Source organism: Dictyostelium purpureum (assembly GCF_000190715.1).
Source record: "Dictyostelium purpureum unplaced genomic scaffold DICPUscaffold_515, whole genome shotgun sequence".
NCBI lineage: Eukaryota > Evosea > Eumycetozoa > Dictyosteliales > Dictyosteliaceae > Dictyostelium > Dictyostelium purpureum.
This window is the reverse complement of record NW_003519849.1, coordinates 1-17,950: the sequence shown is the minus strand read 5'-3', so window position 1 is coordinate 17,950 and position 17,950 is coordinate 1. Positions and strand designations below refer to the sequence as shown.

The 17,950-nt window shown below is 24.9% G+C and overlaps 7 protein-coding genes across 7 annotated transcripts; 3 read left to right on the top strand and 4 right to left on the bottom strand.

The window, feature by feature from the left end:
- Window positions 1–66: 66 nt before the first annotated feature.
- Window positions 67–3,224, bottom strand: DICPUDRAFT_159135 (uncharacterized protein; the record flags this gene model as incomplete). The annotated part of the gene is made up of 5 exons (XM_003294123.1): window positions 67–80; window positions 130–1,872; window positions 1,984–2,493; window positions 2,565–2,777; window positions 2,858–3,224. 5 exons carry the CDS (start codon window positions 3,222–3,224, stop codon window positions 67–69), a joined length of 2,847 nt encoding a protein of 948 aa, XP_003294171.1.
- Window positions 3,225–3,345: 121 nt separating this feature from the next.
- Window positions 3,346–4,269, bottom strand: DICPUDRAFT_99877 (uncharacterized protein). The gene is made up of 2 exons (XM_003294122.1): window positions 4,159–4,269; window positions 3,346–4,077 (listed from the first exon to the last, which is right to left on the bottom strand). The coding sequence occupies exons 1-2, from the start codon at window positions 4,193–4,195 to the stop codon at window positions 3,455–3,457; spliced, it is 660 nt and encodes a 219-aa protein (XP_003294170.1). The 5' UTR covers window positions 4,196–4,269; the 3' UTR covers window positions 3,346–3,454.
- Window positions 4,270–4,573: 304 nt separating this feature from the next.
- DICPUDRAFT_51357 (uncharacterized protein) lies at window positions 4,574–6,394 on the bottom strand. The gene is made up of 6 exons (XM_003294121.1): window positions 6,303–6,394; window positions 6,146–6,187; window positions 5,772–6,029; window positions 5,453–5,698; window positions 5,336–5,376; window positions 4,574–5,256 (listed from the first exon to the last, which is right to left on the bottom strand). The coding sequence occupies exons 1-6, from the start codon at window positions 6,384–6,386 to the stop codon at window positions 4,599–4,601; spliced, it is 1,329 nt and encodes a 442-aa protein (XP_003294169.1). The 5' UTR covers window positions 6,387–6,394; the 3' UTR covers window positions 4,574–4,598.
- An 862-nt stretch (window positions 6,395–7,256) lies between these two features.
- DICPUDRAFT_8741 (uncharacterized protein) lies at window positions 7,257–8,212 on the top strand (the record flags this gene model as incomplete). The annotated part of the gene is made up of 2 exons (XM_003294126.1): window positions 7,257–7,647; window positions 7,713–8,212. Coding segments are annotated over 2 exons (891 nt in total), but the record flags the coding sequence as incomplete, so codon positions are not given.
- Window positions 8,213–8,342: 130 nt separating this feature from the next.
- On the bottom strand, window positions 8,343–10,947 carry DICPUDRAFT_43040 (uncharacterized protein; the record flags this gene model as incomplete). The annotated part of the gene is made up of 2 exons (XM_003294120.1): window positions 8,343–10,576; window positions 10,647–10,947. Coding segments are annotated over 2 exons (2,535 nt in total), but the record flags the coding sequence as incomplete, so codon positions are not given.
- A 3,032-nt stretch (window positions 10,948–13,979) lies between these two features.
- Window positions 13,980–16,199, top strand: DICPUDRAFT_159129 (uncharacterized protein; the record flags this gene model as incomplete). Its single annotated transcript, XM_003294125.1, has 1 exon — window positions 13,980–16,199. One exon carries the CDS (start codon window positions 13,980–13,982, stop codon window positions 16,197–16,199), a length of 2,220 nt encoding a protein of 739 aa, XP_003294173.1.
- Window positions 16,200–16,613: 414 nt separating this feature from the next.
- On the top strand, window positions 16,614–17,598 carry DICPUDRAFT_90552 (uncharacterized protein; the record flags this gene model as incomplete). The annotated part of the gene is made up of 3 exons (XM_003294124.1): window positions 16,614–16,763; window positions 16,868–17,293; window positions 17,362–17,598. The coding sequence occupies 3 exons, from the start codon at window positions 16,614–16,616 to the stop codon at window positions 17,596–17,598; spliced, it is 813 nt and encodes a 270-aa protein (XP_003294172.1).
- Between the last annotated feature and the right edge of the window lie 352 nt (window positions 17,599–17,950).

The following is a 17,950-nucleotide window of genomic DNA, read 5'->3' as shown; positions in this document are numbered from 1 at the left end:
AATTATTATTGTTATTGCTATTATTAAAACTATTGTTCAAATTTAAATTAATATTATTATTGTTTTCTATATTATAATCTCTATATGTTATATGGTTTATATTAGCTATATTATTACTATTGTTCATACTATGATTATAAAAATTATTATAGTTATAATTATTACTATAGCTACTGTTATTATTGTTATTATAACTATTCATATCACCATTGTTACTATTATCATAAGTTATATTGTTTGTATTGTTCATATTTATATTATTATTATACATGTTATTGTTCGTATTATAGTTGCTATTATTATAGTTATCATTATTATACATGTTGTTGTTCGTATTATTGTTGTTATTATTATTATAGTTATTATCATTATTATCATTATTATTATTATAGTTATTGTTATCATTATTATTATTATAGTTATTGTTATTATTATTATTATTATTATAGTTATTGTTATTATTATTATTATTATTATTATTATTATTATTATTATTATTATTATTATTATTATTATTATTATTATTATTATTATTATTATTATTATTATTATCATTATTATTGTTATTTATATTATAGTCTTTTAAATTATATAAATTATAAATTCTTTCAGATATTTGACTACCAATCTTTTGTTTTTTATTACCTTTTGATATAAACTCCCTTTCTGTAAATAGGTTAATTTGCTTTTCTTCATTGTAAACAATTGTTTTATTTTTTGGTTTTTTTTGTAAACTTTTGTATTTGTTATGAAGTTGAATCGGAGTTTTATATTTTTTAATTATCGAATATGTTTTTTGGGGAGTCATGCCAGGAATTTGTAAAAGCTGTAAAGCAAATTGATCTTTTAAGGATAATGGAGTTTCCATTATATTGATATAATCTTCGTATTTTAATGGAGAGAGATATCTATATTTTGAAATAGCTTCATAAACATTTATTAAATATACACAGGTTGATGCTGTTGATTCAGTGACTTCAACCGTAAATTCATCGTCTATTTGTGTATTGAGCAGTGCTTTCATATAGTCATCGAAATTCATTTGGCCTAGATCGATCGAACCTTCCACCAGATAGATCAAATTCTTTATTCCATATTTTTTTAATTTCTTTAATTGAAACTTTTGTTGTTTAAAACGACCATCTTTTAATGAGCTGGATAGATCCGGTATTGCTTTTCTTTCAATGACTATATCAGCAAGTAATTCAAAAGTGTACGTTGGGTTGTTTCGGTATCTGCATCGAGCAGTGAATATAAAATCACCAATTGGTAGTTGACGTAGTTCGTATCTAAGGTGAGGTTTTGTTGATAATGCTTTAATAAGTTCTGAATTTGACTTGTCTTTTGTCTCCCTATTATCTATAACCAATACCACTTGTTCAATAATTAAATTTTTTTCTGGATAAACAGCGTCTTTAGTTTGACTAGTTGGTATTGCTGAGTTATTGCACATAAAATCTGTTAATTCTTCGTCACTATCAGTCCACACATATAACATACTATCATCTTTTTTCTTTTTGGTATCTAATATCGGTTTATCAAAAAGAGTGTCTTCTTCATCAGAGTCTTGATAGTAACCAGCAGGATTTGATTTATCTTTTAAAAAATTTTTAATTACATTATAACCATCTTGAGTTAGTGAATATTTGGTTCCCATTTTCTTTATATATTTATGCTTTGTAGTTAAATTTCTGCAATTTGAGGCCCATATATTATCGAAATTTTCAATTTTACTGATATATTTTAAAGTTGCTTCGTGAAATTTTGCTTCATCTTTTGTTAAATCTGGAGTATTTGATTGTTGAGCTTCATAAAATATCATTAATAGGCTATATGGACCAGAACCAACCTTTGGAAAATATGGTAGGGTTGCTTTATTATTATTTTTTTTTGATGATTTTGGCGATATTATTTTATTTTTATCTTTTGATTCTCGATTGTTCCGAGTCGATTTATTTGGAGAATTTGTTTTATTAAACATACTATTATTATTAATGTTGTTATTATTTGTATTGTCCATGCTATTATTATTTGTATTATTTGTATTATAATTGCCATCATCTATGTACAATCTAAAACATTTTGAATTAGTTTTAAGCATGTCGAGTACTAAAAAAACTGATACTTTGTGTTTACACCATTCTCTCCCTTGAGATGGACAGCTACATTTATCTCCAACCAATACATTATTTTCATTATAATTAAAAGTTAAATTATAGGTGATATTTGTATTACTATGACTTTCGCTTACTGCTTCAAACTGATTTTTTTCTGGGCTGAAATGCATTGACTGTATTCCAAGATTTAAAACCTTCTCTTTTGAATAGTTAAAAACATTTTCTGTACATTTTTTCTTTATATCATCTATTGTTAAATATGGGTATCCTCTTTCTGGCTGATTTGGAATTCCATCGAATCCATCCATTGGAAAATCTATTTCTTCATTAAAATAATCTTTAAAATTTGGGTTTAGTTTTTCAAATTCACAATATTCTATAGTTTATAAATGTTAGTAAAGGTTAGTAAATGCTGGATAAATGTTTTAAAAGTAATGAATAATTTACCTTTATATTTTTCAATTTCTTTATTTATTGCTTTAGCATGACCACTCGGAAAGCCAAGATTCTTTAAATCTTCTAAATCTATATTAACAATAGTTTGCAAATCATCAAATGCTTGTGATGCTAATTTTGAAAGATAGGATTCCAATAAAAAATTATTATTACAAATTGAAACAACTGATGATAAAATTGCTCTAACAGAATTGGGCTTTTTATCTAAAATAAAAAAATATAGTTTTAAATTATTAAAAAAACTATAACATTGATAAAATGATAAATGGGGATTTGGTACATACAGCCTTCAAATACTTTTGGTATTTTCGCCATGGTTTTTTGATCTATTTGGGTATTATTATTGGTATCGATATTCATATTCGTATTCAAATTCATATTCATATTATTATTATTAAAACCACCATTTTCTTTTTTCCTATTGTATTCCCTTATTATATGACCTATTAACTCTATTGTTTTGCTACCAACACCTTGTATACATTCTGCATCCTTTGCCTTTTCTATGGGCATTGGAAAGCCCCGAATAATTTCAGCAACTTTAAATAAACCTTTTCTAAAATATGGGCTGAAAATATGTTCTGCTTTAATTTCGATTTGATTTGCAATAAATTTATTAATAACTAAATCATTTTCTTTATTTATTACCATTATTTATTATGTAGATTGATTTATTATATAATTTATAAAATCTTTTGCAAACAAAAAGAAATTTAAAAAAAAAAAAAAATTTTCAAAAAAAAAATAAATATAAAAAATAAAAATTTTTTTTAAATTTTTAAAATTAATTATTTTATTAATTCCATATAAGTGCATAAAATGAATTGTTAAATATAAAATAAATTTATATTAAATAGTGATTGTGATTGTTGATTTTGATTTTAGGCGTCTTCTAATTCGAGCCATTGCTTTTCTTCAGAATCAAATACGAAATGGGAGTTTATTGGAGAGTTTAATAACCCAACAAAAGAGTCATCTCTATTTAAAATAGCAGTGATTCTTACTGGTTGGGTATTTCTCTTTATTTGCATATAGCCATCTGGTTCATCGCCAGATGTAAATCTCCATCCACTGTCACTGGAAGAAACTGGATTTTCTCTGTAAATATAGCCTAGGGTTTTGTCTTCATTGTTAAAGTATTCTTTACTGACATAGCATAGTTTTCCAGTCATTGCCATGATTCTGGCTGGTAAGTGGGCTAATGAAGGGTGTACAAATTCATTTGGTTTATCATAAATTGCGATGATATGATAGTCTTTGAAATCAATTCTTGAACCAAGTGAAATTGACTTTATGTTGTATGGTTGGTTATCTAATTTGCCGGTAAAATTAATTGGAGATTGATCATTTTCACCCTTTCTAATTTCCTCAATGGAAAGCCACATCCTTTCAGTGTCTTGATTTTCAGTAAACATTAATTTTACTACATCACCTTTTTCCAAATTTAAAATTTGTTGTCTACTTGGGATTGAAAATGTATATTTATAATTTTCAGCTTTCTCCACTATTATTTTTAAAAAAAAAATTAATATTTAATTTTAAATTTGGCATAAAATAAAATTAAAATTATTTAAAGTATACTTACAGGCATTTTCAATTATATATTCTACTGCATTGACCATTATTATTATTATTATTATTATTACTATTATTATATTTTAATTAATATTATTACTATTACAATATTTATTTGTGTGTTATTATTTTGAATGTGTGTAAAAAATAATAAATTTTTGTTTGAAATTAAAAATAAAAACAAAAAAAAAAACAAAGTTCAAAATACAAAAAATTAAAAATAATAAAAAAAATTAAAAAAAAATAAAAATTAAATTAATAATTTTTTTTATTAGAAAAATTTAAAAAGTTATATTTTTAGAAATTAAATGGATAAAGGAAATAAACAGACTTTAAATTGATTATCGAAAAATAAAGGTAAAATGATCATTTTATAATAAAACACCATTTCGATAAATCATTTTTTTTTTTTTTTTTTTTTTTTTAATACCAATTTTATTTTAATTTAATTTAGTTAATAGTTTTTTCAACTAATTCGATGGTACGATTAAGAATTTGGAAACCTTTAACAAAGTCACCTAATCTAAGGAATTCATTATCAGCATGGTAAACATCTTCAACACCGAAACCAGTGATTTGAATATCCATACCTTGTCTTTGGAGGTTTCTGACTAATGGTAATGTACCGAGAGTAGAAACTGGTTGGTATGGACCAATAGCTTCAGTAGTAGCTTGAACTAATGCCTTGTAACCAGCACTGGTGAGATCACAAGCAATACCTTCATCAACTTCTTCGTGGAAAACTAATTCGATTCTACCTTTGACACCGTATTCTGGGACATCATATTTGCTGTATGGACCTCTTGAACGAAGTTTAGTGATGTTTTCATTTATATCTTTGACATAGGAGGCTACTTTAGCTTTAAGATCGCTGACTTCATAGAATGGACTTAATCTAATATCACCGCAAATGGTGGCTTGGCCTGGGATGGTATTGAAACTACCTTGGATTTCTTTCCAAAGGGTTGGTTTCATGGTGGATGAAATTTCAAAGTTGTATTCTTTTTCTTTTGGATGGGCTGGGAAATCGGTGTAGAAACGTTTTTGGATTTCAGCACAAGCTTCATTAACTAATTCAAGTGAGTTAACGGTTCTGTTTGGCATAGCACTAAAAGAATTTAAAAAATAAAAAACAATTAACATTATTTAATTTTAAAATAACCCCTAAACAAAAAATAAAAATTTACCTATGCATATTTTTACCAAAAGCTGTTAATTCCCAAGTAAGCTAAAAGATATTAAAATTATTATTAGCAATGTTTATAAAAATAAAAATAAAAAGAAAAAGAAAAAGATTTACTTACAGCACCACCAGTGGCAATGGTGTTAAACATATCAGCAGAATCTAACCAGATAACTGGACCATGTTTAAGGTTGTCTAAATAACCAGCTTTTTGGAGATCATCAACACCAATGTTTGGAATATCGGTATTTTCTTCACTAACAATGAAAACAGCAAATACTGATTGTTTTAATTGTGGTTTATGGGTGGCTAATTCAAGGAATAGGTCAGTAACTAAAGCAACATGACCGAGACAATCAGTGGTACCCTATATAGTTATAATTATAAATTGTTAATATTAAATAAACAATACTTTATAGTTAATGTATTAAAAAACTTACACGACCAAAGTATTCATCAGTACCAGTTTTGTGGGTTAATTTGAATGGTGGGGTGGTTGGATCCCATTTGGTTTCATCAGCTGGGACAACATCCATATGTGAACCAACAATTGAAAAGGTTTTTGGGTTGGCAGTACCTTTGCTGGTGCCTGGGTATTCAATGATGACATGACCACGTTCTGGGTAGTTTGCTTTATCTAAATGAATATGTTGAACGTTTAAAACACCACCATTTTCTTTAGTGAATGGTTTTAAAACCTATTTGATTATAATTGAAAAAAAAAATAAGAAAAAGAAAGAAATAATTTGAAATTATTGAAAATTAATATTTGTTTAAAAAATTTGATTAAGCAATTGTACTAAATGAAACATACATCAAGAACTTTGAGTGCAATTAAATCTTCTCTTGGAACAAACTAATGATTGCGGTAGTAATTGAATAATAGTAATAATAATGGTTAGTTAGAATCAATCAATCAATCAAATAGGTATATAAATGAATACAAATATATAGAGTTAATGTATACATACCTTTGGTGGTAAGTTTTGGAGGTTTTTAGACTCAGCAATAAATTTGGTTAATAAAGTAATAAATCTATCTTTATTTAATTCCATTCTGATTGGGTTCATTATGTATTTGTATATTTGTTAGATAAAATGAAAATGAGGAAATTAAAATTTTGAATAGGCATGGTATTTATAGTATTTTTGATTTTGATATTTGGTTTTGATTGAAAAAAAAAAAAAAAAAAAGAAAATAAATTTAGATAAATATTTTGTAAAATGAACATACCCTTTTATTTGTGTTTCTTTAATAAAATTGTATGATGAAAGTAAGGAAAAAAAATCTTTTTTTTTTTTTTTTAATTTTTTTTAATTTTTTTTAAATTAAAAATATTTTTTTTATAAATAATATATTTTTTTTTAATTTTTTTCTGATTGATAAAGAAAATGCTTTAGTGGGCAAGAAATTTCTTTGCCTAATTTACAGCCAATAGTTTATCTTATTTAAAACATTCTGTGTGCCATCCCCAACAATCAAAAAGATATTTAATAATAAATCATTCCATTTTTTTTTTCCAATAATATGAATAAAAATTAAATTTTAGGAAAAAAATATAATAAAACAAATTAAATAAATATATATAGTTTTAAAAAAATGATTAAAAAGAAGACTTTAACCCCACTGACACACACCCACACCCACATAACAAATAATTTATAAAAAAAATAAAAAATAAAAAAAAGGGGTGTTTTAAAAGTATATATTTTATTTCTACAACTGATGTTTTATATTAAATAAAAAATAAATTAACAATTTAAATTATTTTAATAATATTATTCTCCTATTAAAAAAATTTAAATCATTTTTTTTTTATTAATAATTTTCAAATTTATATATTTTTTATACTAATTTATATTTTCTAAATAATAAATTATAATTTATAAATATTTAAAATGCATTTTATTTTTAAATCATTAAATAATAATTTAAATGATTTAATTTTATTATTAACATCATTAATAGGTTCATTTTTTATTTTATTAATTTCACCCATTTTATATTTTTATCAGGTAAAAGATAACAAACAATTTAAAGATCCTAAAACAATTGTAATTACAGGAGCATCAAGTGGATTAGGAAGTTCATTAGCAATAGAATATTCAATTAAATCAAGAGGTATTAAACTTGGATTGGTTGGTAGAAATAAAGAGCGTTTAGAAAAAGTTAAAGATGAATGCGTTAAAAATGGTGCTCAAGTGGAAATGGCATTAATTGATATTACAGATAAAGAGAAATTAGAAAGATGGTTATTAGATTTTAATGAAAGAAACCCAATAGATATTGTTTATGCAAATGCAGCAGTCACTGAATGTAAATATAGTTTAAATATAAATGCAATTAAAATTTAATATTTAAAATTTTTTTTTTTATTATAGTGACATTAAATAAAGATTTAAATTTCAGTGATAGAATTTATAAAACTATTGATACCAATGTTTATGGTATTTTAAATACAGTTTTACCAATATTACCATCATTTCAAGAAAAAAGAAATGGACAGGTAGTTATTGTATCAAGTTTAGCAACCAATACCAACTTCGTTTATGCAGGCTATACAGGCTCAAAAGGATTTGCAACTTCATTTGCATTAACACTTAGAAATAGAATGTCAATGTGTGGTGTAGGTGTTAGCGTAGTATGTTGTGGTTATATAGAAACCCCAATGAGCGAGCCATTACAAGAAGAATTAGTGTTTTCTGTAAAGCCTGAAGAAGCTGCTAAAATTACAATTAGGGGTGTAGAAGCCAATCAAGCATATATAGGATTCTCACGTAGGATGTTAATTATGACCCAGTTAATCCACCTAATTCCAGGAAATCTCAAAGATACCTTTAATAACTTTCTTAACAAAAGTTGGCCTTTCCATGACTATAATCCAATATCAGACAATAACGTCAATATAAATAATAAAAAAATAAACTAATTATAATTCAAAATATATTTAATGGTTTTATAAAGCTATTATTTCTAATAAATTTTATTTTCTTTAACAATGAATTCATACCTTAAGGTTGGTTGTTCATTTTTTCCATTTTTTTATTTACCGATTTAACAAAAGATTTTTCCATTTGTCTCTTCTTAATTACATATGTAACACCAATGGCTGTAACACCTGCAAAAGCAGCGGCACCAATTGCAATACCTACAATTTTTCCAGTACTAAGACCAGAGCTTGGGCAAATTGAACCAGATTTGGATTTGGCATTATATGAATCAATAAGAACAGAGAAATCAGGGTCGAGAGTAGCTTTTTTTGTGTAATTTGGAATTTGAATACCAACATAGGATTGAATTGATGAACTTTTAGAAACAGGATTCATATCTGCATCTAACAATACATTAGAAACTGATTTAATTTGTGAATCGATGATACCTCTTTTAATGAATCTGCCATATAATGAATGATCTTCAACCTGTATTTTAAGATAATTTGAATTATCACCAGATGATGTTTCACCAAACTCTCTTACTGAACAAACCTTTTCTGTTGTATTTGATTGGATTAATGCTGACATTACCAATTGCAATGAATTTAATTGATTATCGAATGGATAGCTTGTAATTTCAATTGTATATTTTAATGTTGATGGGTTCATTAAAAGCTCCTCATTTGCGAATTTAATAGTTGTTTCATTTACAAACCATTTTAGTGTGACTGTTATATGTGTAGTGGTATTGATACCGTCCTTTGTGATATTAAATTGATTATAAAATTCATAAGTATTTGTATTTGTTTGTTTAGATAACCAGTCATCTCCAAATTTTAAAAAGTTTACTTGATTATCGTATATGTCCACCTCTCTTAAAGCTACAATGGAAATTAATGATTGATAAGCTATCACTTTTGTTGAATTGTTGCTACCTGTATTGTTACCTGGAACTATAATTTCGATACTTGGGGTACCCATATTATCATTACTAGAATTACCAGTATTAACCTTTGGTGGTTCTATAACTACAAAATAGGACAAACAATCTAAACCAACCCATGGTGAAATACATACACAACCCTGATTCTCTACACATCTTCCATGTGTTGGGCCGCCACATACTGGATTTCCTGGGCAACTTTGTGGTTTATTAGTTGGGATTGGTGATGCGGTTTCTGGTGGTATTTCTGAAGAACTTGTATAATTGTTCCAATCAAATTCATAAATAGTTGGAGTAATTATTAAAGAATTTGAGTATAATGAATTAAATTTAATATATAAACTGTATGGTTCGGATGATGCTTTAACATTTGAAAATAAAGCGGCAGAACTATAGGCAATACTTGATTTAATGTTTGCAGTTGTACCATCTTTAAAAGTAATGAATGCAACAGAGTCATTTCCTAAACCTCTACCGAAAACCCATAAATTTCCACCCTTTTCTGTGATTGTATAATGTGAAAAAAGATTTGGTTGTGGTGTGGTAAAAGTAGTGCTTAATAAGGAGCTAAATTGACCATCAGTCATGAGATAGGATGTTGGGAATCCATTAAAGAGGCCGTTATTGTTAATAAAACCATAAACTGATAACAAAATATTATCTGGGTAAGCAAAAGCGAATGGAAGTTGAATAGTACATGCATAGTTGGCAGTATATTTATCTATATATGTAATCTTTGAAATACACTCGAGTACTATATTACTTGTAGTTGAAAGATAAACTATTGGATATGTATTGTTCTTAATTCCACTCTCTTTATCTTCGACTGAAAAGGTAAATTCTACGTTTCTATCGGTTTGGCTAACATCAAATAGTGATTTTTGAGTTGAAAATGATGTTAAAACTGGTGGGGTTACATCGTTTGAAGCTACTGGATCTAGTTCACAGGTTAAAGGTATTTTGTTGATTGATGTGTCATTTAAAAAGTAAATGAATGGATTAAGAACTCCTACATACAATGGATTTGGTGCAAATATTGAGAAATATGAATATCTTTGGTTTCTATCGAATAAACCAACTTCACTAATAACATAGGTTTGATTTAAACATGGATACGATATTTTAACCTTGAAATCATATTCACTCAAATATATATTACCACCTGGTTTCATATTATCATAACTAAATGACATATTATAAACCGATTGATCTGAATTACCCTTGATTACAACATAACCGTGATCAAAACCATTTATTGGATCTTCAATAGTTAATGACCAACCAAGCTCACCAACTTTACTGATTGAATCAATAAGGTTTGGTTGGATTTTCTTTATATTTCTAAACTTTGGGCCTTGTAAATCGAAATCTAACAAAATAAAAAAATTAATTAATAAAATATTTTTAAAAGTATTAAAACTAATAATTTTTTTACTTACTTGATTTTTTAATCATCAATGTAACCGGTAAAATTCCACTATAAGCACTTTTTAAATTTGCAACAAGAGCAAAATTAAACACACCGATTTGTGTGTTGGCGTCAACATAAAACTCTATTTGGAACAACTTTAATGTTTCATTATAGGTTGCATAAAACATATTATAGTCTATATTATACGAGACTGTTGGGTTATAAATAGAGGTGGTATCGGAAATGAACATTGCTGCAATTGAATTTTTATGTAGCTGTGAACTATTAAAATATAATATATTGTATTGTCTTCTATTAGTTACGTCGATATCGTTATATAAAAATGAAATTTGATCAATTGTAGATGTATTGACTATAAAAAAAATTTTAAATTAATATTTAGTTTTTTTAAAGATAATTAATATAAAAAATAAACATATTTACAATTTGCTTCAAAAGCTGGGGTTTTGTATATTTTTAAAACTGGGTCTATTGCAAAATAAGTAGGTGAATAAGTAGTCTGCTCACCTCCAAAGTAATCACTCAATACTATACCTACATCCATAATTGTTGATGCTCTGACTTCATATAAACCATATAGTAGATCACCTGATATCAATGATCCTGCTGCTTCAAATTTCTGGCCATTAACAAGAATATAATCCAGTTTATTTGGGGAATTGATTAATAATCTAAGAATGAAAAGTTCGTCAACAAGTTTAACAAATTCAAAATCTACTATTTTTGGTAAGGTAGATTGATCATAGATAAATGTTTTATCTAAAAATATAAAAAATATTAGTTTAAATTGATATTTAAATATATAAAAAATATTAATTTATACTTACTAAAATAAGAAAACTCTAAATAGACACTTGATGGGTCAAAATTATTTGTTATCGTAATATGTTCTTTATTGCCACTCTTTCTTGAAGATCTAACTAAACAATTAGCACTAAAATTATAACCCGATGGGCCCCCATTGGTATAACCAAAAGGCCATGTTTTTATTGTTTCTTTATCTTCAATTTTAATAGTTAATGGTTTGAATTCATAGATCTCGGAATCTGTAAAACCATAATTTATAGTTAAAACATTGTCTGGGTATAATGAATTAATTGCTCCTGTCGATGGTAATGGTTGGGTTGGATCTAAAAATTTAAAAAAAATAATATAAATAACAAAATAAAAAAAATACTGTATTATTATCAATATATTTACATTGATTAATTTTAGCTTGAATCGATTTATTTGCTAAAAAATATTGTTCGTTATTCATATAATATAACTCGTAAAGTGTATCTATACCATAATTTGATAATGGGAGTAAAAAAACGGTACTATTTTCATCACCGGAAACTGGGAAGTATGGAGTTTGAATTGTTGCGCCATTCCAATTAAAAGCAAATGTACTTTTCATAGCAGTATTATTAAGTGTAAATTGAAGAAGAGCACTTTCTCCATAACCCATAGTATCTAAACTACTTAAGTATTCTATATCTGGGTAAGTTTTAATATTATAAATATTATCAAAGATACCTAGTTAAAAAAAAAAAAAAATTTAATATTTATAAAAAAAAAAGAATAAAAAAAATATAAAAATATTAATTACCTTCACCGATTGGCTCTATGGTAATATCAACTATAGTATTATTAGAACGAAAAGATTGAACCACTGGGGAAAAGGCTTTGGTTGTCGGTATTGTCTTTGAATAAAGATATAAAAATTGTTCTGTGTATGGAACATTATATGTTCCTTCTTCGATTGTAAATGCTGCAACTCCAGCTAATAAAATTTCTGGGTTTTGGATACCATTCATCTGGTACAGAGTGACTGTATTTAAACTAAAGGTATCAAAGCTTGGCCAATAAAAATCTGATTTTTTTTCTAATGAAACTATGTTCCAATCAAGTGCTATATTATAATTAAAAGAAAAAAAAAAAAAGAAATTAATAAATTTTTGTGTTTTACAGTGTGGTAGAGTATGTAAGGAGATTTGGTTGAGTTTATTGAATAAAGTAAAAATTATTAAAATATGTGTGAACTTACCAAAGCATCCAAAATTTAATTTCAATAAGGAATTAATTTCAATTGAAAAATTTCCAAGGTCACTTGAAAGACTAACAGTAAAAACATAATTGATTCCATCAGTATATCTAATGTTAACTGAATACAAGAGTGAAGTATCATTAAAAATTAATGAAGAGCATGAATCTCCTGGATCAGTAGGTTTACACAAAATGTAATATCCAAAATAACATTTTGGTGTACCCAAATACTGATATGGAACTTGGTCGGATACTGTAACATCTTGTATAATATAACCAAAGACTATATTACAAATTAAATATAAAACAAAATATTGAAATTTTTTTAACCCTTTTTTTTTTTTTTTTTTTTTATTTAATTATTTTATATATAAATATTATAATTAAATGAAAAAAAATATATTTTTACAACTTATCAAAAAAAAAAAAAAAAAAAAAAAAAGAATGGAAAAATGGAAAGGTGGAAAAAAAATAAATAAAGAAAATTTGTTTAGAAAAAAAAAAAAAAAAAAAAAAAAAAAAAAAAAAAGGAAAAAATAATCTAGATTATTATTTTCCAGCAATGCTCCAAAAATGCATTTTGATAATTAATTAGTTTTGTTTTTTTTTTTTTTTTCGATTGTGTTGGTTTTTAAAAAAAAGATTTTTTGATTTTTTTAAAATATCCAAATTTTTTTTTAAAAAAAAGTATTTATGGCATTTAAAAAGCCTTTCATACCCCAAATTATTCCTTTGCAAATTTTAGGGCTCCATAATTTCATTCATTTTTTTTTTTAAAAATACGGAGAAATTTAAAAACGAATTTTATGAATATTAATAAAATTATAATAATTTTTTTAAAAAAATATAAAAAAAAGAAATTTAATTGGTAATGCCTTGTGAATTTGAAGGGTTTATTGTTGATTATATTCGTTTTTTTTTTTTGGAAGTAGTTTTTTTTTTTTTTTAAAAATACGGAGTGAATAAACCACTGCAATTATTATTGTAATTCAAACCTTTATATAATTTCATTTTGTTATTAAATTTTAAAATAATTTGAAATTTAATTTTTTTTATTTTGGAAATTACAAAGCTGAAGATAATGCAAAAGTATACTTTTTTCTTTCTTTTTTTGTGCCATATTCTTGACCAAATATAAATAATTTTAAGTTCCATTATATTTTTTTTTTATTTTTTATTTTTTTTATTTTTTTTTTTTATTTTTAATATTAAATTCAAAATAATTTCCAAAAAAAAAAAAAATATCATAAATGGTTTAAAAAATATCATAAAATTTTAATACACACTCAATGCATCAAATATAACAAATAATATGAACAATAATTCAGAAATTTTATTTTGGTCAATTTATAGAAATAAATTTTTAAATCATCAAATATTTTCAAATTTTGAAAAGTTTTATGATTATAACGGTTTATCAAAAGCAAGCTTTATATTAACCTTTAGTAATGGTATTGAAATAATTAAAGATAGATTAAAAAGTAATAGAATCATTATTATAAAAGACAACGATTTAAATGAAATATTTCAAAGGGTAAAAGAAAAAAATGAAGTAAATTTTCAGTTTTACATCCAAATATATAGGATACTCTTTAAAAAATATGCAACATATAGTAACTTGGGACAAAAGACTATCAAGTATAATATAGAAAATAGTGTCATGGAATCAACACTAAACAAGTCGATAGAATTTTCAAATCTATTAGCTTTGGAGGCATTTATCGGTGCCTTTGATTTAGACTATGGAACTGCTAGAAAAGCCTTAACCAACACAATGGGAAATATTATTATCAATAACTACAATACAATTAAAATTTACAAACATTTAATCAAAAAATATCAGATACCGACAGAATTATCTCCATCTCAAAATATATTACACAAAAATTTTTTAAATTTTCAATATAATCCACTTTATATAATAAACGAATTAAAATTAAAACATCTAATAAAAACAACCCATTTTATAATTGAAAATAAACATTTAGTTAAATTCAAAATAAGTTTAATCAACTATCAAAATTTAATCACTGGTCCAGACTCTTTAAAAAATCAGATAGAGTCACACTATCAGTATTTTACAACAGACCAGCTCAACTCAACTGTTCAACATCTTCTTTTACAAATACCATTACCTCAAAAAGAATCACCATCAGTAACTAGTCTATTGTTTTTCTATTTAAATATGATGACTGTTTGCTTTGAATCTTACAACATATTAAGTTTTTATAAAGAAATCAAAAAAATAATATTTAATAATGGCTCCCAACAAAAGCTACAACAACTATCAAAACCTGAAACAGAGTTTGAATATTACTACAACAAAGGCAATGAGGCTGAACCATCTACATTTTCCAACTCATTAGGATATTTATTTAATAAAATATTAGACTCAGAACAGTACAATAGGACAAAATCAATCCAAGTCATTTATAATTTACTAAAGAGTGGGAAAAAAGAAAATATACAGATAGTAGATTCATTAAAGATAAAGCACGGTCCATTCATAGATAGCCAATTAGATAGGGAAATGTTTAGGGATGCCTTTGGTTCTGATTTACTATTAGGTTCCACCATTACTAGTATAGAGGTTGTAGACTTTTATTTTCAAAACTATCAGGACCAGGTATTTAGAGATAATAATTCACTATGGAAATATATTGTCGATATTCAAGTACTAGAGCATTTTGAAAACTATATGCTATCTCTTGGAAGAATGTTTAAAGTATTTGGTTACACCAAGGCACCAGTAAAGAATGAGAGCGAAATTACAATTATCGATGTTACTACTGTTGAATGGAACCAAAAATTTTATTTAGAAAAATTACTTAGGGCATTAAAGAGACCAAATGTTTATTATATATATGAATCTAATATCGAAATCAATTTCTACTCTGATTATTTATTCGAATACTTTAACAGTGGGTGCAAAGAAAAGCAAAACACAGTTATCAATATATTCAAGGAAACATTTAAAGTCAAGGAGCAACATGAAAACCCATCCGTTTTCTATATAAAATCAATCATGTTATTAAACAAAAGAAATAAACTATTAAACTGGATTTTTGACAACTATGAAACCAGTATTCGGGATATCGATGGGGATGGTGATTTTATTATCAAATTATCATATCTCGACTCTAATCAAAAAAAAGAAATTCCCATAAAAATTTCTGCTCTTTCGCTATTTCTCGGTTTATACTATCGTGGTAGATATGAAGATATTATGAAACTATCAGAATCTAAATGCTTTTATTTAGATCAAGATCCCCTGTTTTATGTTCAAAAAATCAAAGAATGCAATTTAGATTTTTTAATATTTTTAATAAATCAAACTATATCAATTAGAAAAAATATTGACAATAATAATAATGAAGAAGAAAAAAATGATAGAGAAATTTTATTTTATGCTATAAAAGAATGGATTGTCCATTTATTAAATATTGCCTCCGTATATTACCCAGAAGTTTTAAAATATTTACAATCAAAATATACTAAAGATCAAGTTTTTGGAGCTATCGAAGAAGATTAATTCCTATACAACAGCCATTAAAAAAAATAAAATTTTTAGATTTTAAAGTTTTTTAATGTTTCTTAATTTTAATAAAAATTTTCTTTAATTTCTAAAAATAAAAAAATAAAAATAAAAAAAATAAAAATATAAAAAATATTATTTTTATGTAAGTTTTTGATCAGTTATATTTTTAATATAAAAAAAAAAAATTTATTATTTTTTAATAATAAATTAAAACACACACAAAAAAATTATTATTTTTATTTTTTTTTTATTTGTTTTTTTTTTTTTTTTTATATTAAAAATATTTATAAATTAGTGACTATAGACTAAAATTTTTAACTATAATAATAAAAAAAAGTTATCGAATTTTTTTATAAAATATATAGTTTTATTTACCAGATAATTAATAGCATAAACTAATTAAATAAAATGAATGGTTTAATAAAAAGAGTTGAAAAAATCAATAAAGAATGTGTGGATTCAGCTGATAAAAGTAAACAGTTAAATGCAGATGGTACAACTGATGCATTTACATTATTAAGAAGAAAAATTGGTTTAGATATTAAAGGTGTAAAAGAGGTGTGTATTTGTTTATATATTTTTAAAATAAATTAAAATTTTATTCTAATTTTATTTTTATTTTTATATTTTTTTTATTTTATTTTAAATTAATATATAAAAAGTTAATAACAGAAAGAGATGAAGCAGAAATTAATATGCCAGGGTCAGTTAGAACTGTTCAATTATCACATTCTATTAGGACTGCAATTCAGGATTTAAAAGGTGAATGTGGAAAACTACAAAAAATGCACGATAAAGCAGAACAAAGATATTTAAAGAAAAATAAAGAAGACCCAGAAAAATTAAAGAAATTAGAATTAACTAAAGAATCTTGTGAAATCGCCTGGGGACATGTTAAAGAATTAGAGTTACAAAATAAAAAAAGGGGTAGTGATACTAATCAATTTATTCCTAGGGATTCATCATCACCTAGAAATGGTGGTCAAATCAAACAACTACCAGATCTTGATCATGAAGATTTTATAGAATTGATTAAAACTGATAAACAAATAGATGGTGTATTAACCTCAATCTCTGAACAATTAAAAGTAACCATTATATCCTCTATTATTTATTTTTAATTATATACTAATTTCTATAAATTCACCATTAAAAGGTTACAGAAAACATTGCAAATGAAATGGGTAAAGCTGCTCAAAGACAAGGTGTACTGTTAGATGACCTTGATAAAAAAGCAGAAGAACTAGATGAAAAATTAGAAAATTTAAATGTTAGATTAGGTAAAATGCTAAAAGACATTCGTAAAGCCGATAGATTTATGATTGATGTCATTTTGGTTCTAATTTTACTTGGTGTTGGTGCTGCAATCTATGGAGTCGTTAAAAGAAAATAAAAATAGTATATCCCATAGAGAATAAACCTAACATAAATTTTATAAACAAAACAAATAAATAATATTATTAATAAATAAAAATTAAAATAAACCACATTATATACATTTTTTTATTCATGCTCTATATTTATTTTGCAATTTGTTAAAATTAAAGAAGAAACCCTCAAAACTAAATTTAAATAAAGAAAAAAAATAATAAAAAAAAAATGTAGTTCCTCAAAGAGAACTTGTATCATTAATATATATATATATAAATATCGAAAGGTTATTTAACTATGGTTTATTTTGTTGGTTTTTTTAATTAACCCATTTTATTGGTACTATTATACATTATTATTTATTACTAATTATT

Bases quoted from the DNA above. Each gene is read 5' to 3' on its own strand.
- DICPUDRAFT_99877 (XM_003294122.1), bottom strand. From the start codon at position 4,195: ATGGTCAATGCAGTAGAATATATAATTGAAAATGCCT. The intron at 4,078-4,158 runs GTAAGTATACTT...TAAAAATAATAG, and splicing joins ATATATAATTGAAAATGCCT to TGGAGAAAGCTGAAAATTAT.
- DICPUDRAFT_51357 (XM_003294121.1), bottom strand. From the start codon at position 6,386: ATGGAATTAAATAAAGATAGATTTATTACTTTATTAACCAAATTTATT. The intron at 6,188-6,302 runs GTATGTATACAT...CGCAATCATTAG, and splicing joins TCCAAAACTTACCACCAAAG to TTTGTTCCAAGAGAAGATTT. The intron at 6,030-6,145 runs GTATGTTTCATT...ATAATCAAATAG, and splicing joins TTGCACTCAAAGTTCTTGAT to GTTTTAAAACCATTCACTAA.